At 44.6% G+C, this 27,032-nt stretch overlaps 1 protein-coding gene across 4 annotated transcripts; it reads right to left on the bottom strand.

Moving 5' to 3' along the window:
• Positions 1-27,032, bottom strand: Cldn18 (claudin 18). 4 transcript variants are annotated; one of them, XM_021207504.1, is made up of 5 exons: positions 26,767-27,032; positions 7,786-7,950; positions 7,058-7,184; positions 4,980-5,090; positions 1-2,044 (listed from the first exon to the last, which is right to left on the bottom strand). In XM_021207504.1, exons 1-5 carry the CDS (start codon positions 26,984-26,986, stop codon positions 1,873-1,875), a joined length of 795 nt encoding a protein of 264 aa, XP_021063163.1. In that variant the 5' UTR covers positions 26,987-27,032; the 3' UTR covers positions 1-1,872. The 4 variants fall into 4 exon arrangements, with proteins under 4 accessions (XP_021063163.1, XP_021063165.1, XP_021063162.1 ...); XM_021207506.1 differs by having other exon boundaries at positions 4,968-5,090; XM_021207503.1 differs by lacking the exon at positions 26,767-27,032 and adding an exon at positions 18,473-18,802.

Raw genomic sequence — 27,032 nt, forward strand, 5'->3', positions numbered from 1 at the left:
AATGGACATTAACAGTGTTTTAATATTTAAGTTACAAAACATGGAGGTTGATAACGCAGACAACAAGACAGCAATGGCGGAAACCGGCAAAGCACGGTGTATGGGAAAGCTTTGAAACAGCCAGGCTCTACACAGAGACCCACTAACTGAAAACAGCTGATTCTCACTGCCTCGAATCCAACTAGGGACTTTCTGGTGGGTGGGCAGGTAGGGGCAGGGGTGGGGCCCATTGTGTCCATGACCTCAAAGGGATGACCTTCCATTTGGACCCCAAGAACTTTAACAATCTTCATGCCCTAGATTGCTCATTTCTACCTCCTTACCCCCACCCCCTCCCCTTAAATTGTTTGGTCTGTTCATCCTTTATACCATTTCAGATGATTTTCTGGAGGGCCTTCTTCAATGTAGCCTAAAATCACTGTTGTCCCAGTAGGAAAATCTCTGTGTATTAACCAGGCTCTTGGTCAACACAGCTCCTTAGATGGTCTGCGCAGACTGGAGCCACCCCTGGGTATTACCCTTATGTATGCACTTTAGTGTAAGGACTGCCCTTTTCTCCATAGGAACCCGTTGGCCAGGCTCTTACAGCACAGCGCTATGGCTGTTCCTGGCTCGGGTGGGTTTTAGAGAGCACCCTGGGAGCATTCAGGCTGCTCACGGAGACAGAGTTCTCCTTGAAAGGGTCATCCTACAAGCACAGAGAAGGGTGTGGTCTGCATAGTAATGCCTGGCGCAGCTGTCAGAACCGCAAAACTGGCCACGGGACCAAAGAAGTGCCCTTGTCGATTGGCAGTAACTGTAGCTAACACCCAGGCTCACTATTGGTTTTTTGAAAAAGGAACCAATTTTAAGCTACTTTCATTTTTTTTCTTCTAAACAGGGGCTGCATCTGTGAGTACTAAGGCTATGGAGACCTCAAAAGAAAACAACTAGGCTCAGTGAGCTTTTGTTGAAGTTTGGATTTATCTAGGATCTTACGCTATAGACAATGCCAAGGGATGCTTTTTGTTTTTTTCCAGCTTTTTCTATATGTAAGGCTGAAACTAATTCACTGAGATATCAAACCATTTTGCCAATATACTATTTATAATAACTATACATAGGACTCAGGTTACCCAAAAGAATCTATTTCTTACTCTTCTAGGGGGAATTTGTGACTTCTGAGAGAAGGATGACTTCCAGTGGAAAGCTCTGGAAAGGCCTTGCTGGAATCAGCAGATGCCAAGGAGCGGACAGGCTTGCTTGCCTTCTTTGAAAATCATTGTGGCGAGTAATGTTCTAGATCACCGCGGATGGGGACTCAGATGACTGGCTGGGGGGTGGGGTGGGGCAGCACAACTGTCTTTCTTCTGGCATTCTTTCTTTAACTGGTGTTCATTATTATTATCAGTCAAGTTGGGGGTGGGTAAGGCACAATTGAGTAGGAAATAGTGCCTTTTAATCTATTTATTTTTTTTCCTTTTAAAATTTCCCTTGGTGGTCAAGCTGGAAAAGAGAGCATCAGCAGGCTTATTAAGTATGAGGAAGGAGAATTTCTCTAAATCATCCAAGTATTAGTCTGTGAGTCAAATTCCATTCCATCACCAGGTGAAAAAAAAAAAGCCTATGGTAAAAAAGCAGAGGATTGGGATAAGTGAGTGTTATGGCCTCTAACTCATAAATAATAACTCAGCTGTTTTGTGATGGGATATTTAGAGGCAGACACATGTGGCCAAGACTGTCTAGCCTCCCCACGGATGAAAGTAAGGCTTTACCAACTTTCAGATGTCAGTCGAAAGCAACAAGGGAACGAGGTAGACCTCCCCTTGCTTTGGGATGAGCTCTTCTTGGGGAAGGGTTCCTCCTGCACACGTGTTGGCGGGTCTTAGAGCACTACACATAGTCATACTTGGTAGGATGAGATTGTTCGTCATCTTCTGTGCGGGCACCCCCATCGTAGATCTTCTTGTTTCTGGTGTTGGACCCAAAGCCAGTGCTGGCCTTAAAGCCTCCAGGCCTGTAGGCAACATTTTGGCCAGAGGCATGGTAAGACACAGCTTTGAAGCTGAAAGACAAGGAAAGAGTCCATGAGTACTTGGGCGATTAGTAGGGGGACATAATCCATGTGCGTTTAGTAGGACTGACTTCCCCATTTACTCCTGATTGTTTCTGTCTTAGCAGGGGACAGTCCAGTGTTTGAAGAGGTATAATAGTCTTGATCAGACCAAGGTACCATGTTCTTAGGGAACATAAGCTTTCTGTGGTGGAGCAGAAATTCTTGCTTTTACATCAGGTCTTCAAAGAAGAGAGGAAACTTGGTGGGGGGAGGGAGAGATTTAAAGCAAGAGAAGAAGGGTGTCCAAGAGGGTGATGGAGTACACGTGACATGAAAGCAGGAGGGAAAGAGGGGATCAGCAAGGATGGAGGGGAGATGGGACACGTGGGGGGGGGGTGATGCGAGAAATAAGGGCAAAACTGGGCACGTGTCTGGAAATGTCATAATGAAACCTGTCAAGATTTTATGTTTCCTGCAAACTTAAACGAGATTAGCCTGTTCTTGTTCGTCTTCCTTCCTTCCTTCCTTCCTTCCTTCCTTCCTTCCTTCCTTCCTTCCTTCCTCCCTTCCTTCTTTCCTTCCTCCCTTCCTTCCTCCTTCCCTTCCCCCTCCCTCTCTTTCTTTCTTTCTTTCTTTCTTTCTTTCTTTCTTTCTTTCTTTCTTTCTTTCTTTCTTTCTTTCTGACAGTAGCCCACGTAAGTCAGGTTGAGCTTCTAACTTGCTGTGTAGCTGAGGATGACTTTGAACTCTTGACAACCCCCTGCCTCCACCTCCTCAGTGCTGACCTTACAAATGTGAACCTCCATGGCTTTGTTTGTTTTTGGTTCTAACCTAAAAAACTAATAAAACATTCTCTCTGCCTGTCTGTCTGTCCATCTGCATTATACATGTTTGAGCTGTAAGGAGATGGTTGTTACTGACCACAGAGTTGTTTCTGTTATTTAAAATGAAGGTGACAGTGTCCAGTGGGATCTAGAGGCAGGCGGATTTCTGAGTTCGAGGCCAGCCTGGTCTACAAAGTGAGTTCCAGGACAGCCGGGGTTAAACAGAGAAACCATGTCTTGAAAAAACAAACAAACAAACAAACAAACAAACAAGAGAGAGAGAGAGAGAGAGAGAGAGAGAGAGAGAGAGAGAGAGAGACTCACAGACCCTGTCGGCTGGAATGCACATGCATGCAACTTCTAATTTGTTTTTCTTATGGACAAGTTAGCAGAGGCTACTGTTGTGTGAATATGTACCCTCTAAAATTCACAGGAAACTTAGTCCCCCGGTTTGATGATGCTAAGGAATGGGCCTTTGGGAGATGATGGTGTCACACACCTCTAATCCCAGCACTCGGAAGGCAGAGGTAGGTGGATCTCTGAGTTCGAGGCCAGCCTGGTCTATAGAGTGAGTTCCAAGATAGCCAGGGCTACACAAAGAAACTCTGCCTCAAAAAAAAAAAAAATCAGGAAAAAAAGAGAAATGGGCCTTTGGAAACATGATCAAACCAAGAGAGGTTTGGATTTTGTAAAAGGCTCCAGGTTGAAGGGGTTTCTTCCTCGCCCTCCATTCCTTCTCCCATGCGAAGAGTCTTCCTCCCCTGCAGACAATGCAGGGAGGTCCCATGTCAGCCGCAGAGACTGGGCTCTTACCGGAGAAAGCTCTTGGACTTCCCAGCACTAGAGCCAGAATAAGTACAGGTTTTGTTTATAAATTAGCAACTGTAGGGTGTTGTGCTCTAAGAGTCCTAAGGCACTCGGTCAGAGGCCAGGAGAGCAGAAAGGACCTGTCGTGGTTGCAGGGTTGGTGAGTAGTAGAACCACCACACAATCCTGTAGGTATAATGTCCCTGAGCACGGTGTAAAGGTATGCGGTGATGAGTTATTCAAGTGCTCTCGTTATTCAAATGCTGGTTTCTCTGCCCTCATATCTTGTTTCAATCTGGACATGACATTGCAATGTCTATGTCAATCAAGAAGCTCCAGTTTCAAGTTTGTGTGAATGCTGATCACCTAATAGCTGGGCAGAAGGGGGAGGGACTTCTGCCAGCCAGTGAAGGGAGAGAGAGAAGGGAGAGGGGAGAGAGTGGGAGAGAGGGGAGAGGGGAGAGGGGAGAGGGGAGACGGGAGGTTGGAATGAGACCCACGAGAAGAGGCTCCGAGAAGACACCATGGGAAGAAACATCTGAAGCAAAGAGAGCTGGCACAGTATTAAAATGCAAGTATCTTGTGGATGGCTGGTTCATAGTCAGATTAGCATACGGGGTTGAGGTAAATCTTTTAACTGCCCAGGTATTGAAGTGCAGCTTGAAATAAATCTTAGTTTCTTTGTGTGGTTATTGGAGTCTAACAAAGGTAAAAACAAACAAACAACAACAACAAAAACAAAAAACCAAAACAAAACAAAAAGATACAGCTACTGGATTAATTCACTGATCACATTTATATTTATATTAAAATAATTCATTTTACACCGTCTGGCTCCACCAATCCCAGGGCCTTGAGAGCAGACTTGACATCAGAGCTGATCCTTTGTGGTGAGATTGGTCCTACGCATCACTGGGTGTCCACCCTAGACATATTCTCACTAGAAACCAGATTCCTTTCCCCTACCATTACCAAAGCAATCAAATATTTTCAGATGTTGCCAAATATCTCTGCAGGCGGGAGTGATGCAAAAATCTCTTCCAGTGTAGGATTACAGAGTTAGGAAGTGCTAGAGTTGGAGGGAACTTAGCGGGATTTACCTCTATCCTGCCCCCACCCCACAATTCCAAAGAGTATCCATTAAACATCCCCTGGGGGATCTTGTTCTATTTCTTAGGTTCCCTATAAAGGAGGAAGTTCATTGGTCCCTTAGTCAATGCCATTCTTCCATATATGTGGACCAATTATTCTGGCTACAAAGTATACATCAAATGATGTATGCAGTGGGAGGGAGGACTCACGGGAGGACTCACTTGCTGTCATCTGGTGTCAGGCCACGGCAGGCGATGCACATCATCACTCCCCCAATCAGTGTGAGGCCTCCAGCGACCCAGCCCACGAACAGAGCTGCACCAAAGGTGTACCTGAGAGAGGAGATGTTGTGATGACAGTCGTCCAAACCCTTCACGTTCTTCCTCTTGCTTCCAGTTATGCTCCTTCCTATTTAGTCCCCACTTTGTCTCTCTGCTGTTCAATGAGAGAGCCTACAACTCTTGGCCAGAAGGCGCTTTTGAGTGATGGAATCACCCTCAGTTCTTTCTGAAGAAGTTTTGGTGTTTCGAGTTTTCATAGTAGACCTTATCTCAGGTGGCATTACATAGCCCAAGATACGTCTTCCCTAAGGGCCCAGGCATTAAAGGCTGGTGTCCAAGGCAGTACTATTGGGAGATGATGGGCATTAGGAATTGGAACCTATGGGAGATTTTAGGTCATTGAGGGTGTGCTTTTAAAGGATGTGAGACTCTTAGGATTAAAATTGAGAAAGTCTCCTGCAAACAGGAATGACTTTATCAGTGACTTCCAGGTTGTTCTTCCTTCCTTCCTTCCTTCCTTCCTTCCTTCCTTCCTTCCTTCCTTCCTTCCCTCCTTCCTTCCTTCCTTCCTTTCTTTCTTTCTTCATTACTTTTTGAATATTATATATACATACATACAGATATGTGTATATATATATATATATATATATATATATATATATATATATATATATGTGTGTGTGTGTGTGTGTGTGTGTGTATGTGTATGAGTACTTTGTAGCGTACTTTGTAGCTGTCTTCAGACACACCAGAAGAGGGCATCAGATCCTATTACAGATGATTGTGAGCCACCCGTGGTTGGTGGGAATTGAGCTCAGGACCTCTGGAAGAGCAGTCAGTGCTCTTCACCTCTGAGCCATCTCTCCAGCCCCAGGTTGTTCCTTCTAACCAAGAAACTATGGGAGAGACACAAAGAATAATAACAGCTTCTGGGATCACTTTCCTTCTCAGTCCTGAAACAAGGCAGGCCCATGCCTGGGGCCTGGAGTTCCCGAGAGTCAGAACATGATGGCTGTATCATCTCCATACCCTGTCCTTTCCTCTTGATGGCTGGAGAAATACCAGGCACTTGCATGTACAGGATTTACACCACTCTCCTTTGGGTTTTGGCTGGTGCTTACTGATGAGATGCATCAATCTGATACTTGGGCTAAACAAATATAGGTATCGATGTTGCCAAATATAGGTATTGATATTGCCTTTCCATTAAACATTTTTCTGTGGCTGGAGAGAGGGCTCAGCGGCTGCTTTTCCAGAGGACCTGGGTTCAATTCTCAGCACCCACATGGCATCTCTGAACCATCTGTCACTCCAGCCTCAAGGGATATGACACCCTCTTCTGGTCTCCTCAGGCACTGCACAATGTGATGTATAGGCATACACAGAGGCAAACATTCATACACATAGAATAAAAAGAAATAAAATCTCAAAAATTAAAAAAAGGTCCTGCTCCCCCCCCCCCAGGTATAGTGAGGATTCATCTCTGTCTCCTAGCTCCCACATGAGTGGGGATGTGACTGCCTCTTGCACTCTGATCTCTGCCTGGGCCACAGTAGGTATTCAACACATTTGTTGAACAAATGAATGAGAGAGAGAAGGCGGCAGCAGTACAGGAGGGAGTACCAGTTTCCTCACCTGTAGGGCACCATACTTCTTTCTCCTGAAGATTTTCCCTGCTCCCACCAAGCTGCCATTATGGACTGAGGGTCTAAGTTGACATTCATTAACATTGTGAGTTAGCCACCACAATGAGGCCCGTGTAAGCATGCTAGATAAATACTGCGAACTGTCACTGTATTTCAGGGCAAATGCCAGATCAGCTTCAAGTCATATCAGCAAAGGTATTTCATGGAAATGAAGTTTTTGAATTTACAGATCATTGTTGAGTTACAGTACGGCATGGTTGCCTCTGATAAATGTTTGCTATTTCAGGCACTGACAGTCACGTTAAGCACATGGTTTAATCATCCTCTTTCAATATTCACTGTGGATCACGATGAAGTGGACTAGCGGGTTACCTGGTCTGAACGGTCTGCACCATGCCACCCATGCCACCCATGCCGCTGTACATGTTAGCTGTGGACATCCAGAAGTTGGTCACCAGCATGTTGGCAAACACAGACACACCAATGATTGCACAGATTCCTGTGGGCGAAGAACAAGGACCAGCTTAAGGGATCGCAATGTTTCTGTGGCAGTTTATGCTGAAATGAGTTCAGATGAAGACTGTAGGCTATTCCATTCCTGTAACAGAATGGCTGACTAACCATTGACCATTGAATTCCTACTTTGTGTGAGATAGTGGCCAAGATACTTATATTTAATTCTGGAAGGATTCATGTGCATGCACGCAGAAAGAGATGCTTCCACACACCTTGGGACCAAGCGCAAATAACCCAAGCATTTGGGGGATGATCTTTGGTTACTGGCAAGAGCTTTCCCCTTAAAACTACTTTCTAGAGTTTTACCTAGAAAATGCTTTTTAAGGGCTTGGGTCTATGTTTGCCTGTGACATTCTTATTATAGTGTCGGAGGCAGCTAAGAGGGTCCTTAGAGCTGGTTAGAGTGTAATTTGGCTTACACACACACACACACACACACACACACACACACACACACACTTAGATCTCGAATCCCAGTGTGAAACACCTTGAGCTCTGTTCAGTAGTGGGGAGGGACCACTTTTCTTCTATCAGGATAATTTCTTCTGACATTTGCAGGTGCATGAGAGTGGGGATCTGTTTACCGGAGATGATGAACAAGATTCCAGAAGTCAGAGTCATCTTGGCCTTGGCAGAGTCATCCATGCTACCAATGCGAATGCACTTCAGGGCGAATATGGACACGAGGATACCGATGACCCCCAGAACAATGCCCACGATCATCAGGGCTCGTACGGCTTGCAGCATGGCTGTAGGAGAAGGGGTGTGACACAGGCAGATCATAACTACACCGAGTAGGTTTTATGTTGGCAAAACTCAGCAACCCCAACTAACCAGTGCTGACCTTTGAGGACCTCAAGACTATAAACTGTTTTCTTGGACTCTGTGCAAAAATGTGGAGTTGTGGGAAATGTCGAAAGGCATCACTTGTAACTCCTCTGAGGGATGAAGGATGCGCTGAGATGCCCATAGAAGGAGAGATGCCGTTAAGAGAGCTCTGGGTATTTATTAGTATCATTTCAAAATTTTATAATCTGAGCCCAGAAAGGGAAAACATTTGTCTAACGTGATCAATAAATTATTTATCAAGTTGTCAGAAAACTCAAGTAACCCAAACATCATTCTACTTGGCTTTGCATAGGAACTGAAAGAAATTGCAGAGAAACTTAGCACTAAGTCTAGCATGAAGTAGTCAAGGTACTAACATTATACCAACGGTGCTTTATTTTTTTGTATATTAAGCCTTTCAACATGATCACAGTTTATCAACAGTGTCCCCTTTCTAGAATCAATTGTTAATGTAGGTCCTAGTGGACCTCACCTCCAGATATGCCCAACCCAGTTTCCATTTTATTATTGAAAGACAGTAAATCATCTATCTCAACAGTCACTCACCAAGACTCTCACATGGGGTATGGAACGTCAGTAGTGAACACTTTACGAAATATGGAGACACATGCTGTTACTTAAGAGGGCTAAACACCTTTTTATTCCTTGGGATCAAGGAGTTGTTCTGACATCATTAAAAAACACATTTTGAAGCTCATTCCTGTTGAGACTCTTAATTGAAATCAGGAGATTCTAAATTATGCAAGACACGTTCATTGGTGTTATTCTTGAAAGTTCAATTGTTGGACAGTTTCCAAAGCATGATCATTGCTGAAGGTCCTTGCTGATGGGAGGGGATGTGACATCACAGGATGTCACAACCACAGGAACCACATCCTACATTTCAATGTCAGTGGGCAGATAGAAAGATCTTTTTTCTCTTGCTTGAAACCACTGAAATTATTTCCTAATTATATAAGCACCAAATGCTCATTATAAACATCTCTGAGCTAGGAGTAACCTCCCAAAGAGTCCTTATCTAATTTTTTTTTTTTTTTTGTGGGAGGTGGGGGGAGATAACTATCTGTAGCATCTTGGTGAGTCATTTTTCTGGGAAACATTTCTTCTTAGAGAAGAGAAACAAAGCCCCACTGGGGGTCACATTCCTGTCTATTCCCAAGGCACCAAATCAGGAGCCAATTAGAGATGTATGGAGACTTCTAGGCCCTACAATGTTCTAATGATGAGGGGGGGGTCACCTGAAAGATATTATTCTTAGTATCAGTGAGACCGGTTAATAATTTCCAGGTGAAATTCAAAATTTGGGAGTAGAAAAGAAACAGCAGAAAAGCTTCCTGGTGGCCTTCTTACCATGGCTCTGGTGGCCTTCTTACCATGGCTCTGGTGGCCTTCTTATCATGGCTGTTGGCTGGCTGAGATGAGATCCCACTGACTCTAGCTCAACAGTGCAGACCTCCATCTACTTTGTCCTAATTCTCTTCTCCCTCAGGAACTCGAGGTTAATTTTTAACTTTGCTTCTCTGCTGGGAGAAGTGTTCTGTAAGCCACTGTCACTAGCTGTGGTCTCACCAGCAGGTACATTTCCAGTACAAGTTTCTGTGAGCTGTCTGTCCAATCGTGCTTGGGAGAACTAAGAAGTTTGGCATCTTGAGGTCGCAGTTGGGTTCTGTGTTAGTGTAATTGACAACTCCAATGAGACACAAAGAACACACAAGCGCTGAAGGGGTGCTAAGACTTGTCTACTTGTAAAATATGATTCAGCTCTATATTTCAGAGCCATGCCCAGTGGCTTTGTTGGCCGTGCAAGGTGCTAAGAGCAAATACATTGCTTGTTTCCTTATCAATACATGCAAATGCATATGCATGCCATCTACTGGGGTATTTGTTTCTGTCTTTGTGTTTTTAGAGGCAGCACACACTGAACTATTGTAGCCGTGAATTAATGACGCCTTGACATACTTGTCTATGGACTTGTTCATTCATCATGTTTTAGGAATTTTTCTTTTGCTTTTCTTTTGTTTAGAATTTTATAGTGTATCCAAGGATAGCCCTGGACTTGCCATGTAGTCCAGGTTGGCCTTGAATTCTCAACAGTCCTTCTACCTCAGCCTGTCAAATATTGGGACTACAGGTGCTCACCAACAGGCCTGCCTTTCATCAAATACTTAGAGCTCAAATCCTTTGCAAAACTTCCCCCAGACACTGTAGGGAAATGAACTTTCCAGAGAAACGACCTGCCTTCAAGCCTATGGGGTTCTGAGATTGGCTGTTTCCACAGTCCTGGGCTTTATATTTTTTCTTACCTTGGGAATGCTCTGGCTGAGTAAATGCCAGAGGACTTGGTGATAGTAGCTCATGGCGTGGGTCTGGTTGTCTTTTGTACACACAGTTGAATGACACAGTGATTTTGTGGTTCAGAACTGTGACATAGAGGACATTTGTAAGAGAGTCCACACCCTCAGGAAATAAATATCCTCAGGCTGTCCTGCTTTTACACGTTACCATCAGGAAACTGGACGTTTGAGAAAAAAAAAAAAAAAAAAGACTGGAGGCATCACCTCTGTCTTGCTCCCGCTGGCCCCTTTGAAGTTTTCAGTCTATCCAAGATCCTACTAAAAGTTTAAAAAGCTACTCTAGTTTTGATCTTTCAACTCCTAAGCTGCTAAAACAACAACAACAACAACAACAACAACAACAACAACAACAACCACCACCACCATAATTTATTCATGTTGAGAAACACGTGGCCAAGCATCCGGTTAAGGTAACACAATCAGAATCAACTGAGCCCCAGTGAACCAATCAAACCACCCCAAAGGCTGAAGGTGGTGGTCCTCTCCCTGATCCTATGGAAGTTATGTTTCTTCCACCCTCAGCAAGGATGAAGCCCCTGACTCCATTGGGTGGCTTTAATAATCTGTTCCCAGGAACATATCTTAAGTATGCTGTGTCAGGGGGTATCTGTGATATTATTGGATGAGGAGCAATGTGGGGGTGGCAGGCAGAGGGCAAAAGTGCAGTGGGAGTGGCTGCAGGAACCCTGGGGATTGGAGCCCTGGGCAGACAGCTTTGTGCCAGGTTTTCAGGTTCTTCCTTCTTGTTTGCTCTTTTTTTCTTTTTATTCTTTTAAAAATTTGTTTGGCTTTTTTATTTTTTATTTATTTATTTTTATTTTTATTTTTTTTATTTTTTGAGACAGGGTTTCTCTNTGTAGCCCTGGCTGTTCTGGAACTCACTCTGTAGACCAGGCTGGCCTTGAACTCAGGAATCTGCCTGCCTCTGCCTCCCGAGTGCTGGGATTAAAGGCGTGCGCCACCAGAGTTGTTTGCTCTTTCTTGACCTGCGATGTGGGCAGGACTTGCTTTGAGTTCCAGGGTTCCAGCATGTCCCTGAGCCCCTTCTTATTTTTCAGAACCTCTTCGTTACTTTTGCCCCCTCTTCTCTAGGGGGTCTGAAGGGCTACAACATTGATTTGTGACTTGAGGTTTAGGAACCTAGGCTTGAATGGATGGATCGAGGCCTTCTCTGCTTAGAAACCCCTAGTGTGACAGAGGCAGGTAACAGGAAGTGGGTGGACAAGTGCTGCACCATCTATAACGATCTTGGAGAGACAAGAAGGTGATCTGAGCTCCCCTTTTAGCTTAAAGAGTCTATCTTCTGAAATCCAAACCCTTCTCCATAGACAGAAACAGGAAAATTACTCAGAACCGTAGGTTTCTCTTTTTGCCACTGAGTCTCTTATTTGATATTTTGATCAAATGGCAAGAGCTTGTCAAATGATAAGGCGTGAGTCAGTAGGCTCTGTCCTCTGATTCCCCCTCACCAAAGGTGTGACTACAACATTCTTCCCAGTGAATAATTAGCCTTATCAGCCAGAAGGGCGGGCAAGGCTCTGGCCTGATAAAAGCAAACAGAAAGGTTGGGACTCAGAATTCCCCTTCCTGTTGCAAAATCTCTCATTCAGAAGAGTAGCTGTGGACTGAGGGGCAAGGGGCACCAAGGTGTGGGGCTCAGTCCTGGTTGCATCTAAGCATGCCCAGAATCTTCAGAGACATGACAATGGCCTTGCCTCATTCAGAGCCTGTCACTGGGTTGTTCTGCAGTGTAAGACTTTTTAGAGTGAGGCGTGACAATGGTCCTGAGGGATGCTCAAGGAGGAAAGAGCGCCCAGATCTGTGAGCACTGAGCTGGCATCAGAGTAACTCTGTGAAGACAGTAGTTTGCTGAGAACCAAAGGCCCATGGATTGGGCCTTGGAGGAGCAGAGAGAGAGAGAGAGCCCACAATTTTAGGCAGCTGGGTCTCTGACTGGAGGCAGGAAGGGATAGAGGGGGATTCCACATACCACATAGGGAAGTCTGTGGCTGACCTCAGAGGGAAGTTTCAGAACAAAGCAGACCTGGGTTCTCCAAAGAGCTCAAGGAATCAATAGGAAGACCCTCAGGTCTCTGAAATTCTACCATACTATGATGATAGCTGAGTGTCCCCAGGATAGTCATTTGATTCCAGGGATGTAGGTCTCTCAGCTCTGGAGTTTGAAGTAAAGATGTCTCTTGCAGAGAGATGTACAAGGCCTGGGTACCACTTGGTATCTGCATCAAATTAAGCCAGGCTTGATAAATTACAGTTTACTCTGTTTCCCTAAAAGAGCCATTTCCACATGGCTTTGGCTTGTGCAAACTATACATGAACATGTGATAAAACTAGCAAGACTGTGTGACTGTGAAGAGCAAAAGAAAAAAATGGCTGAGAAGAGGGAGGCTGGACCTAGTGGCAGCAGGGAGGGTTAAAAGCACAGACAAAGTGGGGGACTGGGACACAGGATCTGGCCAGCAGTGAACAGAAGAGTCAAATGCACTTAATCCCCAATACAATAGTTATAAATAGTATAAAGAGGTGGGGTTTGAAAGGAGGGTTCAATCTTATGAATGACAGAAGGTTTTATCTAAGGTGTGGGAAGTCTGGTTGTACCTTTTGGCCATTTCTTCCCGCTCACTGTGAGAGAGAGAACACAGCAAGAGGTAACATCTTTCAGGAGGAAGCAGACCTGCTGTGACCTTGACCCTGGACTTCCCAGCTTCCAGAGAGGTGAGAGATAAGCGGAGGGGGCAGTTCATACATCTCCCAGTCTACGGTACTTCTGTTATAGTATTTTCTCAGCCTTTCGGGTGAGACACAGCTATATAACTCTAGGGACATGTCTCTCCACCAAGAAACAATGCTGTACCCTGACAAGGCCAGCCTCGGCTTGCCACTTTGTGGTGGCTGGCCCTGCCATGGAGACCAGGACCACCAGGGCGGCAAGCTGAGCACGCATTCTGGTCCTTAAGCCTCGGCTTTACTTCCTGAGAAACTGGGGCAAGCAGCCTCGTTTTAACCTAAGTTCCAGGTCCTCAGGAGCTCTGTGGACATGGGCTTGACTCTTGTGGCTCTTCCTTCACTTGTGTGATGATGTAGAGACATTGGAATGCTTGTTCTTAGAGTAAAAGACATCCTGTGCTTTTTCTCTTCTCTGTTCTCTTTCTTTTCTGTTCTCTCCTTCCTTCCTTCCTTCCTTCCTTCCTTCCTTCCTTCCTTCCTTCCTTCCTTCCTTCCTTCCTTCCTTCCTTCCTTTCTAGTTTGAAGGGAGGGAAAACAGCTTGTTTAAAAACCACAAGGCACTCCCAGATCCCAGCTTAACTTGGTGATTAATAGACTCATCCATCTCCCAGGGCCATGTTTTTCTGTTAGCAACTGGAAATAGAGCAGCTGGCTTCACATGAGCGCGAGCACTAGGCTTCATGAGAACACCTTCAGACAAGGGCGAGAAGAAACGAGCAGGACAGTTTTAGAAAAGATTCTTCAGAATTGTCATACAGTTTTTCCCCCTTGCAGGTTTTGGGGCTCAATGCTGACGTGCCTATAAATGTGATTCACTGGTTGGTGGGAAACTCTCCAGTTCTCTAGTGTGGTGGCTTTTAGGCAGTGATGCAGAAGCAGGGAGCTGAAACTTCTCATATGGAAACTCCCAAGGTTTTTAGTGTCTGTGGCAGGGCTGCGAAATCTGAAGGCCCCTGGACACAGATGTGACAGGCATGGAGAAGAAAAGACCAGCACTCTAAGTCATCTTTACTCTGAATATTTCGGGTGGTATAGCCACAATGATGACTTAGCACTGCTTTTGTGAATAGGCTGCTTAGCTTTTAACACACACGACTTAGAGTTGGGGAAAATTAAGCCAGGAGATGTGAGGGGCCAAGATATCCCTAACACACCCGCCTCTAACCCTAGGGCTTGGCATTGCCCTAAATATGGTCCAAATGTGTGCAGACATATTAAGCAAGTAGTATCTGACGGTAATGTCTCCATGAGGGCAGTGAGTGGTACGGGGTTGGTAGAAGTTGCTCTCTCTCCCCTGCTTGCTGAACGATCTTTGCTTTGCCGTTGCACTGTCTCCAGGAAGTACTGGAAACTGTGCACCCATCACCCTCTGGATAGAGGCGGTACTCTCTTGTGCACAGTTAATTGTGCTATATAAGGAACATGGGTGATGAAGTATCTTTTATGCTCATTGTCCTCGAGGGCAGACCATCTCTCGTCAGGTCTCAAAAAGCCAATCCCCAGCTGGGACTAGAGCCAGGCCACACAGGAGGAAAGGATGGTTTAGAAAAATCACCGAGACTTGTGGCTTGTCCACACATGTGATTTTGGCCACATTCCATTTCCTTTCCCTCAGTTTCTATGTTTTAAGAATACAGCAGTACTACATGCTTCCCTCTAAGAGAGTCTTGGGGCAGCCCAGCATGTGGCCACTCCCTTCACATCTGGGCACTGCAGGCTGCATAGACTGGCACACAGCAAGAGGAAGTCAGCTCTCAGGCACACAGAGCTGATGAAGAAGAGTAGCGACATTCAGCGGCACGAAGCGCATTGCTGTGGGACCTTAACACTTATTTTTGCAGTCCTTGCTCACTGTGTCCTAAAACTCAACATAGCCCAGGACTCTCCCTGCCTCCCCTCCCCCCACCAGCAAGTTTGAAACATCTCAGGGCTTTTTTATGGTGTGAACCGGGCTTCTTCTTTAAAGCTGCCCGACTGTCTTGACATGGAATAAGGTACTGCCAAGTGTCCCTTCCTTCCATCTAAGTTTTGGGGGAAGAAGCTTGAGTCTCTGCTCCATGGTCATATTTATACGCACCCCCCCCATACCATATTCTTGTATCAGACTACATATCACACGCAGAGGAATTTAGCAATCTTTGCTGAAGACATGAGTAGACATCCATGGTATGCCTTTTCTCGCACACTCCTATAGCCTTGGACCATTGTGCAGTTGAGGAATTACCTGCTTTGTAGACTGAGATCAGTGTGGAAGTGAGGCTAGGATTGTAGCTCAATGGAGAGCAGTTACCTAGTGAGTGTAAAGGCCTCGCCCTAGGTTCCATGTCCAATAAAGCAAGAACCACAGTCCGCTTACACAAAACCAAACCAAACCAGAATGAAACAACAACAACAAAAACCAAAATCAATGGTGTAGAAAGCAGAAGGGGGTGTTGGGAGGTTAGCATGGTGGGTGGACTGCAGCCTGGACAGTTACTGCTCAAAGGACCTCTGTGGCTAAGGTGATCATTGCTTATCCAAATAGCTGTAAGCCCCCACATCTCTCACTGTCCAGGTCCATGTGTCTAGTTCTAGGCAATGCTTTCTACGTGGAGGTGACACATGTCACTTCCAGGCTGATGTCTAAGAGCTCATGTGCTTCTGATACGACTTTCTCTTGCTTTGGCTGAGTAGCATATCAACAAATAATCTAGGATCTTTTCCCACGGACTTCAGGTGGGCAGATGGCAAATTTACATTGTGTGAAGCTACTGAGTTGTGCAGTGTGGTTGTCGCAGCAGCTAGCATTAACTACTCTTAACTGTCTTCAAAACTCTACTCCATGCAATAAGCATGTAGAAGATAATGAGACTGGGTGATCAAGTGTCTACTTCAGAAGGAGGAGGACCAGGTCATTTTCTACACATGGAATCTCAACAGTAAAGTCCAAAAGCAAAAATCCATCTTCTGCCTTTTGGGAGAGGAAATTTCTTATCTGTAATTTTGTGTGTGTGTGTGTGTGTGTGTGTGTAAATAGCTTGCATAACCATTGAATTAAATTCTAATTATTCAGTTCAACCTAATTTATCAACCATTTGCTGAATAGTTTCCCTACCAGGCCCTATGCTTAGAACTGGGAGGAGACTCTTGCTCTGGTTCACAGAGGTGTTAACACACAGCTGAATGGGACAAATGTATAACTAATGAAGTTAATAGTCTAAAGTTCAGACTCAGTCTGCCTCCCCCACCGATGAATAATCATTTTCTTCCTGCTCCTGTTAACATCTGTGTCAAAGTACCATCAAAGCCACTGCTTTCTCATAGACATAGCTACACACTCATGTCCCCTCCACCATGATTTACAGGTAACCACAAGTTTGAATTGAGTCCTCTGAGATATGCAAGAGCTACTGCTGAGATTCATGAACAGAGTCAAAGGGGCAGGAGAATTTGATGCTCTGAGCATTCTCTTGGGCTGCTCCAGTTTGTGGGTCACATCAAATCTGAAGATGAGGGAAAGCTTCAGATAAGATTTGTGGAAAGGCCAGTTGGGGGTGGTGAAAGGAGAGATTCTGAGCAGCTGGGCCAGAGAACACTGAGAGCAGAGAGAGAAGAATGGGATGGAGCAGAAGCCTTAGGGAGACTTAGCAGAGGAGGCAGGAGGGGGATGAGGAGAGGCTCCTGTGGTAGGCTCACATCTACTCACTAATCAAGCAGGGAATAGCCTGGGGCTTAACATGAATAGGAGACCAAGGACTGCAAGAATTAATCACCCCAACCCCTGTGCTATGGTCAAAGAAGCAGAGAAGCTAGGACACGGGATCAAAACCAGACTGCGGGAGTGGATGAGTTTGTCTAGAAGTACTGGGAAAAGCTAGACTTTTAATTCGGCTGTCAGTCACTAGGAAGGAGATAGACCTTGACAATGGTTAGAAACGGGAAGCCACTTTCCAGGAAAGGAGGGCAGGAGCCCAGGTTAGCAGGAGAGGTTGGAGGATGTGAAGAGAGGGGCGGCTCAGCAGGACTGGCTCCTAGACAGGAAGACGAAGGGCCTCCAGAACATGGGTGGAAGGTAAGTTTTGTGGAACTATGGGGCAGGGAGGAGATTCTCATCATGGGGAGAAAGGATCCCGCAGCAGGACAGGATCGAAGGTGCTGCAATGGGGTTAAGCCACACGGGTGAGTCGGGCTTGGAATGTTCGGAGCAGACATTGCGATAGGAAGCACGTGATCGGCAGTGTTTGGTGGGTGCTAGAAAAAGGGTACTGAGCACGGGACAGACACGGAGGTAACACATGAATATGATCTCAGTCTATTTTAGCATGGGTGTGGCTAGCCATGCAGAAATCCAGGTTTTGCATGGTCTCCCCATGACCTATCCCTTCAGCATAGTATAATCTCTCCCGGCGGTCTGTTTCCCTTCCCTCGGGCTATTTCTTCCTCCCTTGCCTCCCTGCTTAGGTTTCTCATCCAGTCTATGACTGTGACCCTGCACGGAGTGGCTTTCCAAGACAGAGTCCACCCTGACACTACTCAAAACAAAGGTGGACTAATCGAATTGCTTGTCATAATTCCGTTCCAAGAGCTTCACAACCCCTTAGCACCTTGTAGATTTGTTTCATCTCTCCAAGGGGCTTGCTTCAGAGAATCAAAGCCACACCTATGCCCTTGCTCGCTGTTTTGTTAAATACAAGTTGAGTTTGCGAATTATCAAGAATGCAAAGTCCCTACGATGCATGAAACAATTATCCATATTAGAAGCAAAATTCAACTTTATCTTCAAAGGTGAAATGGGGTCATATAGTATATTCTACATTGTTATATCATAATCTGACAACTCTTGTTTTTAAGGCAAGTAATAGATATTTTAATTGCAAATGCAGAAAAAGGAAATCGTAATTTAATGATAATGATCGTATTTTTCCACCTCACAGAGATCCTGCTTTAAAAAAAGTAATCAAATCGAAAGTACAATGAAAGTCACTCTCAATAAATTTCTCTGTCTTTAACAAAATACCACCCCCCTTCCCTACTCTCAAGTCTTCAGGCAGAAGCGAGTCTCTTGCTAACGGAAAGAAGCCTTTTATGTTCTTAAACAAGGTTCAAACTAGCCCTCACCAGCACGTCCTTATACTAGACCCACTCTATTTGGCTGCTGTATGAATTCTCCTATCTCCTACGTGGCTACTGTTCCCTTTGATGCAATGCCAATTTCTCAATTCACACCTTTTATTGGGAGCCAAGGCTGCCACAGTCACACCTGAGGCTGGATTGCTCAGTCCTGGGAGTTTCTGAGGATGCGCAGCCCCTCAAGTCTTTCCGATCCCTCGATCACTTCGCCTACCTGGAAGGCCCAGGATGGTGAAATATGGCCGGCACTCGGTGAACCCCGAGCTCTGTTGCACGCAACTCCTCCAGAGCCCTTCATACTGGAACACGGCGGTGACTGGGTTATCATACAGGTCCTGAGTGCTCCACATGTCCATCCCAGTGGCGGCTATGCAGCCGGCCAGACCCAGGAGGGACAGGAGAAGCCCCACCACCTGGCACGTGGTGGTGGCCATGGCTTTAGCTGCTAGGTGCAGGCTTCCAGGAGTAAGCCACCACCCTCCTGCTGGGAAGGTTCATGGGCCTCGCTGGGGAGCGCTCTTAATCAGAATCTCTCCTCAGCTCAGTGTTTGCTCATACTGTTTTCCTTAGATAGTTCAGTTTCACTCCTGCTTCAAGGGCATGGTTTTCATTTGTTGGGGAAGCAGCCCCAAGAGGCACTTGTCTGCTTGAGCTTTGCAGCCCGGATGGTTGGAACGCGGAGCAGGCTGAGTGGACAAACCGACTCTCCCCTCCTTCAGGCCCTCCCGGCTCTACCTCTGCCCAGAATGCACCATCAAGGGGAAATCAAAGTTTGTCCACTCCCATGACAGCATGAGGAGAGACCACCAAGGCTGACCCTATCTATAACAAAACTTCCCGGGATGTACCCATTTGTCCCTATTGTAATTCAGACTGTAATACATTCTCCTCACACTTCTATGTCACCTTTCGTAAAGAGGTGGAAAAGGAATTTGTCCAGATGTTTTGAATTACAAGTACTGTAAGAGGCAGCAGTAGTGGTTCCTACCCTTTACTTCCAGACTAGCGCTCCTTCTCTATTGCCACACGAGAGGTCAGAACAAGCGAAGTTGAGAAGAGGAAGTCAGGTTGTGGAGATGCACCCTTGATCTGCAGGTATTGGGGTGGCCCAAGGAGCTGTCCCTCATAAAATGGAACTATACAAATACCAAATATCAAACACCACACACACACACACACACACACACACACACACACACACACACACACACACACACACGTGTTGCTGTGAAGATGAAAAGAAGAGTCAGGGATGACTGGAGTCCCTGACCTGACCACTGAGAAGCACAGGGGCTGCTCCCTACAGCGTCCCCAGCTCTGTTTGGTGATTTGGTCTTTGTAGATCAGTTTCTTCATTTGTAGAGAACTAAAGAGAACATTCCAGAGCCCATTTCTCATCTCACTAGCTTCCAGGTGTAGAAAAGTCTTCACTACAGAAGGTGAATTTATTGGAAGCTGTATGATCAAGTAGAGAGAACCCTGACTGAAGAGGTCAGAGTTGTGTTTTTGCTCTGCAGCCACGTTCTGTTGGAGATTTATCAACCTGTTGCCTCATGCGGGTCCTGAACTTTTGACTTCTGAATTCAAGACATTTTAATTAGAAGTTCTTGGGGTATTGAAACACACACACACACACACACACACGCATGCACACACACACACACACACACACACACACACACACACACAGAGCCACACCCTCTCTCCCCTGCCACTTCTCTAGACATGGCAAGTTCTCCAGGAAGTCAGCCCATATTTGACTGTTATTTTGGATGCACCCAGTCCTTACTCCCAAGACTTTATCTCGATAAACACACACAAAAATAGTTAACATGGTTGGTCTCCTTGGGCAACCCTCTCCTTGACTGCACATTACTTCCTGTGGTTGGTATTTGTAGAGAGTGAAGCATGAACCAGAACAATCCCAATGAGGGAACAAGCCAGCCGTGACAAATGAGACGCTCTGAGTGCTGCTGAGCCAAGCTACAAGGCTGAGACAATTGTCAATGCCATAGGCTTCTGCTGGGGGACTGAGGTTGATCGATTAGGTTGAATAAGTTGGTGGAATGTATTCTAGATTAATTCTCAACATTGCTTCTCGGGGTACTGCCAACCTTGGTTCTACTGGAGACCATATCCATCATTCCCACAGAGCTCTGTGTGTGTGGTTCTCAGCTATCTGATTTATCACTCATTCTTCCTAAACACTCGTTGTAGTGCTACCAAAATAGGTTGAAAAGAGATTTAAAAATTGATTTATCTATTTTTATTTGCAGCAGTTTCTGTATGATTTTTTTTTTGAGACAGGGTTTCTCTGTGTAGTCTTGGCTGTCCTGGAACTCACTTTGTAGACCAGGCTGGCCTCGAACTCAGAAATCTGCCTGCTTCTGCCTCCCGAGTGCTGGGATTAAAGGCGTGCGTCACCACACCCGGCTCTCTATGATGTTTTACACTGACTTTTAAAGTTGGGGAGAGAATCTTATTTCAGTAATATGCTTTCTTTCTTGGTTGAAATGTGACAATGAATTTTTTTTTTTTTAGGAAAAATTAAATTTAAGTGCTAAACTAAAGCTAAATCTACCTACACAGAATCTGAATGAAAAGAGAGAAATTATAAGTCTACATACTTTAGGGGATATGTTTAAAACACTTGGAAGGTGAAAATTTTACTTTCTGGGTGTGGTTTCTGTGCTCTGAATGAGTGACCACTGCTTTAGTTGTCTCTGCCAGAGAGTGACTGGTGGTCCAGGGAGGAGAATCTGAGTTCCTGTTTGTGACAACAGGTGTTGTTAAAATGGACCACATATCCCTGTGTAAGTTCAGCCCCTAGGTCTGATCCTATTTACAGTAATAGCTTCGGTACAACTTTGTTTAATACTCTCTAGAACGGAGAGAGATATGTTGCTGACATCCTCAGGGGAAATCACCTGGTGTTCAGCTTAAACACAGCTCCATGCCACTTTGGCCAATGCCTTTCCAGGCGCTGATGTCATTTGGCCGGCACTGGAGAGATGATTCTCTCTGTTTTCTTAACCTTTTCAGCTAGAACAGCAACTGAGTAATTTGTCAAGAATGGTGATCCAAAGAGCAATGAAAACATTATAGGTAGGTATTACTTCAGCTAGCTAGGAGAATAAATGGCATGTTTATTAATTTCAAAAAATCACTACATTGAATATTAAACTTCTGATTCTAAAAGTGTGGTGTTTGTAATAGATTTGGAGTCATTTAAACAAATCACTTGGGCTGGAGAGATGGCTCAGCGGTTAGGGGCACTGACTGCTCTTCCTAGAGGTCCTGAGTTCAATTCCCAGCAACCACATGGTGGCTCACAACCATCTGTAATGGGATCCAAGGCCCTCTTCTGGTGTGTCTGACAGCTACAGTGTACTCATATAAATAAAATAAGTGAAAAAAAAAAAAAAAACAAATCACTTACATTTTAAAACTCCAGACAAACTATTGGATATACTTTGTTAGCAGTTCTCTGGATGAATCATTTTGGTAAAGAGATTATAATTTACATGATCAAGAGATGATATGTCTGATAATTTGCTATCCTCATTTAGTTATGCTTTGTCTTCAAAGTTCTTGCAAGGATACTTTCTACAACTTACTAGTCCTTTACATAGATGTACTGCTATTCACATAAAGATTTTCAGTTCTCTGTACCTAGATTTTTATCTTTCTCTAATTTTCTTTTATATGAATGCAATGTCACAATAAACATCTAATATGCAACTTTTCCCAGCATTTCTGGTCATTCTTTTAAGATAGACTCTTAGGTGAACTAAGTTGTCAAAGAGTGTGAAGTATTAAAACAATATCTCTTTTATGTAGAATGACATTCCCCTGTACCTTCTATTCACAACATCGGTATTTAAAAAGATTGTTCTAGGTGCTGGAGAGGTGGTTCTGTGGTCAAGAAGCCTGACTACTCTTCCAGAGGCCTGAGGCTATTCCCAGAACCCACATGATGCTTCACAGTTGTCTGTAACTCCAGTTTCAGGGGCTCTGATGCCTTCTTTTGGCCTCAGAGGTCATTGAAAGCACACAGAGCACAGACATATATGCAGGTGAAATACTCACACATATAAAATAAAGACAAAAGGGAGAATAGTTCTATACTTTCACTTACTTTGTGAAATTAGTTAAGTTATACATGATCCTTTGTTTTAATTTGTGTCTCTTCGTTTTGAGTTTGAGCACTTAAAAGCTTATTTTATTATTGTGGGTTTGGACTGCACGCACGTATGTGTACAAGATACATTTCTGGTGGTCAGAGGACAACTTCCAAGACTGTTAGTTCTCTCCTTCATTGTGAGACCCAGGGATTGAACTCAGACCAACGATATTTGCATACTAAGCACTTCTACTGCCTGAGCCCTTGTCACTGGCCCTGAGGCCCTGAAGGTTTTTTTGTTTCTTTTAGAAAACCTTTTGGGCCAAGTGAGATGGAGCACACCTTTAAACCAGTCTCTTGGTGGGGGTTGGGTGGGCTTTGAATTCAAGGCCACTGTGGTTTATAAATTGAGTCCTAGGCCAGCCAGGGCCACAAAGAGAGACCCCTGCTCAAGAAACTCATGACAACAAAATCCTTACAAAGTAGGTTTTTCTTTCTTGAATTGGTGTCTGCACTGTTCATTCGTTCATTCACCAACACTTTAACATCTCTTACCATCATTTGATGTGAACTACTTGTGAATTGCAGTAATACACTCTATTGTAGTAAGTATAACAAACATGTTTAATGGCTTTTCACCTTAACTTCCAGTTTTGGAAAAAAATACAATGTATTCTATTTTATCTGTCTTTCAGTATCTGTCACATATAATGTGCTCAGTTAAGTGTTTGTTGAATGATGTAGCCAAATGAATTGATTTTTCCTTCATGCTTTCCTCTGTTGGTTTTATTCTTAGAGTGATATTTCCCACACAGGAGGCAAAAACATTATACATTATAATTAAAAATATTTAAAGAGTAGTTAATGTATTTTTACATTTAATTAATATTGAATTTATTTTGGTATGTGATGGTTGATAATTCCATTTTCTTCCCATTAACCCCACTCAATAATTTCTGCAGCATTTTTTGAATAGCCCCCTTCCCCCTGTATTTTGTAAAGCTGCCTACACCTTCCATTAAACCCACATTTGTGTCTTTTAACTTTTGTTCCATTAACCTGTTTGCTCATCTTTGTGGCAAAACACAACTCTAATTATGGGAACATTAAAATTGGGTTGAATATCTGTATAGAATAATGAAGACCATCACTTCATTATTTCTAAACAAAAAATGGTTAAGCAGTCCTCATTCGAATCTTCTCATTGATAAGTACTCAGTCAAATTATCGGAGGGAAACCTTGTGTCTTTGATTAGAAGTCCTGTGATGCCCAGTGGCCCAGGCTCTGCAGAAAGCAGCTCGAGGGGGACCCTGACCTGCCATTCATACTGCAGGGCCACTTGGCAAATTCTTTTTTTTTTTTTTAGCATCAAACTCATACTTTTTTTTTTTTTTTTTTAGATATTTCCTTTATTTACATTTCAAATGTTATCCCCTTTCCTGGTTTCCCCTCTGAAAATGCCCTATCCCCTCCTGCCTCCCCCTACTCCCAACCCACCCACTCCTGTTTCCTAGCCCTGGCATTCTTCTATACTGGGGCATAGAACCTTCACAGGACCAAGGGCCTCTCCTCCCATTGATGACCGACTAGGCCATCCTCTGCTACATATTTGGCAAATTCTTTAACCACTTGATGCCTCTATCTCCTCAGTGTGTACAACGGAGGAAATAAGTTCTTATTTCATGGGATTGTTGAAAATATTAAAGTATAGGCTATTTAATTTAATGAATATATAATAATGTAAAATATATACCAACATATACCGATTTTCTTAAAATAATGCCCAACACACAGCAAGGACCGAGACACCCAGTATTATTACCTACTTTATTAGTCGAAGACAAATAAATAATTAATAATATTCTCACTAGGAATCTGAAGAATTTAAGAAATGTCACGTTGGCAAGACATTTTTACTTTTTCTTCTCGACACCTGTCAACTGTTTGTAAGTGTTATTCCTTAAGTATTGTGGCCTATGGCTGTGCTGTGTGGTTCCCCCTTCCCCTGACCCTCCTTCCCTAACCCTCCTCCCCTCACTCCTATCACACAGAGCCTGTTTTTTTCCATTCTCTCTTACCTCACTGTCTTTTCTCAGATAGGAGTTTCCCTTTCTGGAAAACTCTTCCTTTGCCTTTCTTTCCTCCTCCTCCTCCCCTCCTCCTCTTCCTCTTCCTCCTCCTCCTCCTCCTCCTCTTTCTCTTCCTTCTCCTCTTCCTCCTCCTCTTCTTCCTCCTCCCCCTCCTCTTCCTCCTCCTCCTTCTCTCTCTCCCTTCCTTCCTCCTTCCCTTCCTTCTTCTTCCTCCCTCCTTCTCTCCCCCTCCCTTTCTTTCTTTCTTTCTTTCTTTCTTTCTTTCTTTCTTTCTTTCTTTCTTTCTTTCTTTCTTTCAGAAATGAATTGTCTTTAATATATCTGCATGAAATAGTTCACTAAAAGCATGATTACATAAATCTAACACATTTGACCCAAACTTTTTTTAAAAAAATGATGACATCTATTTTAAAAAATAGATGACAAAAGTCTCTAGCTTTTCAAGGCCCTTGATAATTATGTTATCCATACAAGAAAACTTGAACTATGTTGGTGCTCAGCAAACGTTCATTGAACGTTTCATTGAATTTCTTCTAATGCCACCATTCTATGAGATCATTTAGCCCCGCCATGATTTCCAACTGTGTGAGGGAATCAGAGGGTGTGCTTTTCCTTCCTTGGGTCCCCCAAGAGGGAATCTTGTCTACACTGTCATCTTGGAACAGGTTGACCTCTGGGTGTGAGCCCAGTGAAATGCCTCCTTTTCTAGGAAGGCAACAGGCAGTCCTATGCCTAGAGTTCTTTTAGAGCAGTGGTTCCCAACCTGTGGGTCACAACCCCTTGGGGACAAATGACCTTTTCACAGGGATCACCTAAGACTATCAGAAAACACAGTTATTTACCTTATGATTCATAACAGTAGCAAAATTATAGTTATGAGGTAGCAGTGACAGTAAGTTTATGGTTCAGGGAGTCACCTAAACATGAGTGACTGTTTTAAGGGGTCACAGCATTAGGAAGGGCGAGGGCTGCTGCTCTGGAGGGCTGTGTTGTGTTCAAGTGTTTCTTGCTGAGCCCGAGACTATGTCTGCATTCCAGCAGAAACTTTAAAACGTTGGTGCTTTCTTTCAGGGACAATGAAAAAGAAACTCAAACGGTAGTGCCCCGGGTTCTCTGGTTAGCCCCAGATCATTCCTGTGTCTACAGGGGCCAGCGAACTGATGTCCTTGATTACCAAAGAGCATTTTGGCTGGAAGGGCGTTGCCCACCCTGCAGCACCAGCGCCTAAGCTTGAAGGCTGTGCCTGGCAGTCAGTGCTGACTGCATTATTTTACAACCTGCTTTTTTTTTTTTTTTTTTTTTTTGTTGTTTTTTTTTTTTTTTTTTTTTTTTTTGCACAGACCGGATGGCAGCCATTACCAACAGAAATACAGAGTGCAGAGGGGAGACCTTTGCCCGTTGGATTCCCAGAACTAACTGTTGGAGCTATATTTCAGGAGTGCCATGGCCGTCTTTCCTCAGATGGACAAGCCCACGCCAAGGAAGCATCAGGTTTCAGACGTCTTATGGCCGCAGACATTTTGTAAAACAAACCCATTGAGTTAGGGTCTCTGCATCTACCATCGGAATGGTGGGTCTCTACAGAGGGAGACCCTATGAAGGGATAAAAAGTTAAAAAGACCAAATCCAGTAGGCACAAACCCTACATGGCCAACATGCCAATCTGGGGGAAAGGGCTTGGCAGCCCACAACTTTTCCTCATGGCAGAACTCATTTGTCAGGCAGACATTCCATTCTGGGAGGGTCTGGAGTCCTGTTCCTTGAGACCAATACTTTCTGGAGGTCAGGGCCTTCCTGACCCCCAAGCCCTGGCCCATCCACTGCACCCCTGAGAATCATGCCTCTTTCCTTCAGGTCTTTTTCATGTCCTATTTCTATTCTTGTTGTTAGCTTCAGAATTCCTGGAAGCGGGGACCAGGCACAGGAGGCCTGGATGTAGAATTTGTTCAGGAGGTATGCGGTCATATGACTCAGCAAGGGGGCTCTTGGCTCTATAAGGAGAACATGGTGAGTATCTGGGTCTCCTCAGTTCTGTCCTTGAGGGTGGTTGAGACTATGCCATCGCTCATGTAAGAGCTATTAGAAAAATGTGTCCTTGGGAGAACTGGTCTCCAGAAGGTTCCTCTCCCTATGCTTCTATTCCAACCATTGTGGTAGTAGTGACTGTTGCTCCTGTCAAAGTGGAATCTTAGTTTCGCTTGCTTTTTGGTCCCTCTCTAGGTGTCTCAGGCACAGGCTGCTGCCTTTTTTTTTTTTTTTTTTTTTGCTACCCCCAGCCACCCTATGGTCTTTACCTGGCAACCCCAACAGGGTGAAGTAGCCTCGGCACTCCGTGAAGCCAGAGCTCTCTCGGACGCACGAACGCCATAGCCCTTGGTAGTTGAATACAGCGGTCACCGGGTTGTTGTATAAGTCCTGGGTGCTCCACTGGTCCATACAAGTGGCTGCAATGATGCCCGCAAACCCGATCAGTGACACCACGAACCCCAGACCCTGGCAGGCGGTCACCGACATGATGGAGCACAGAGTCCACACAAATGGAGAGGACAAGAGACAGGCA

Source organism: Mus pahari, chromosome 10 (assembly GCF_900095145.1).
Source record: "Mus pahari chromosome 10, PAHARI_EIJ_v1.1, whole genome shotgun sequence".
Classification (NCBI taxonomy): domain Eukaryota; kingdom Metazoa; phylum Chordata; class Mammalia; order Rodentia; family Muridae; genus Mus; species Mus pahari.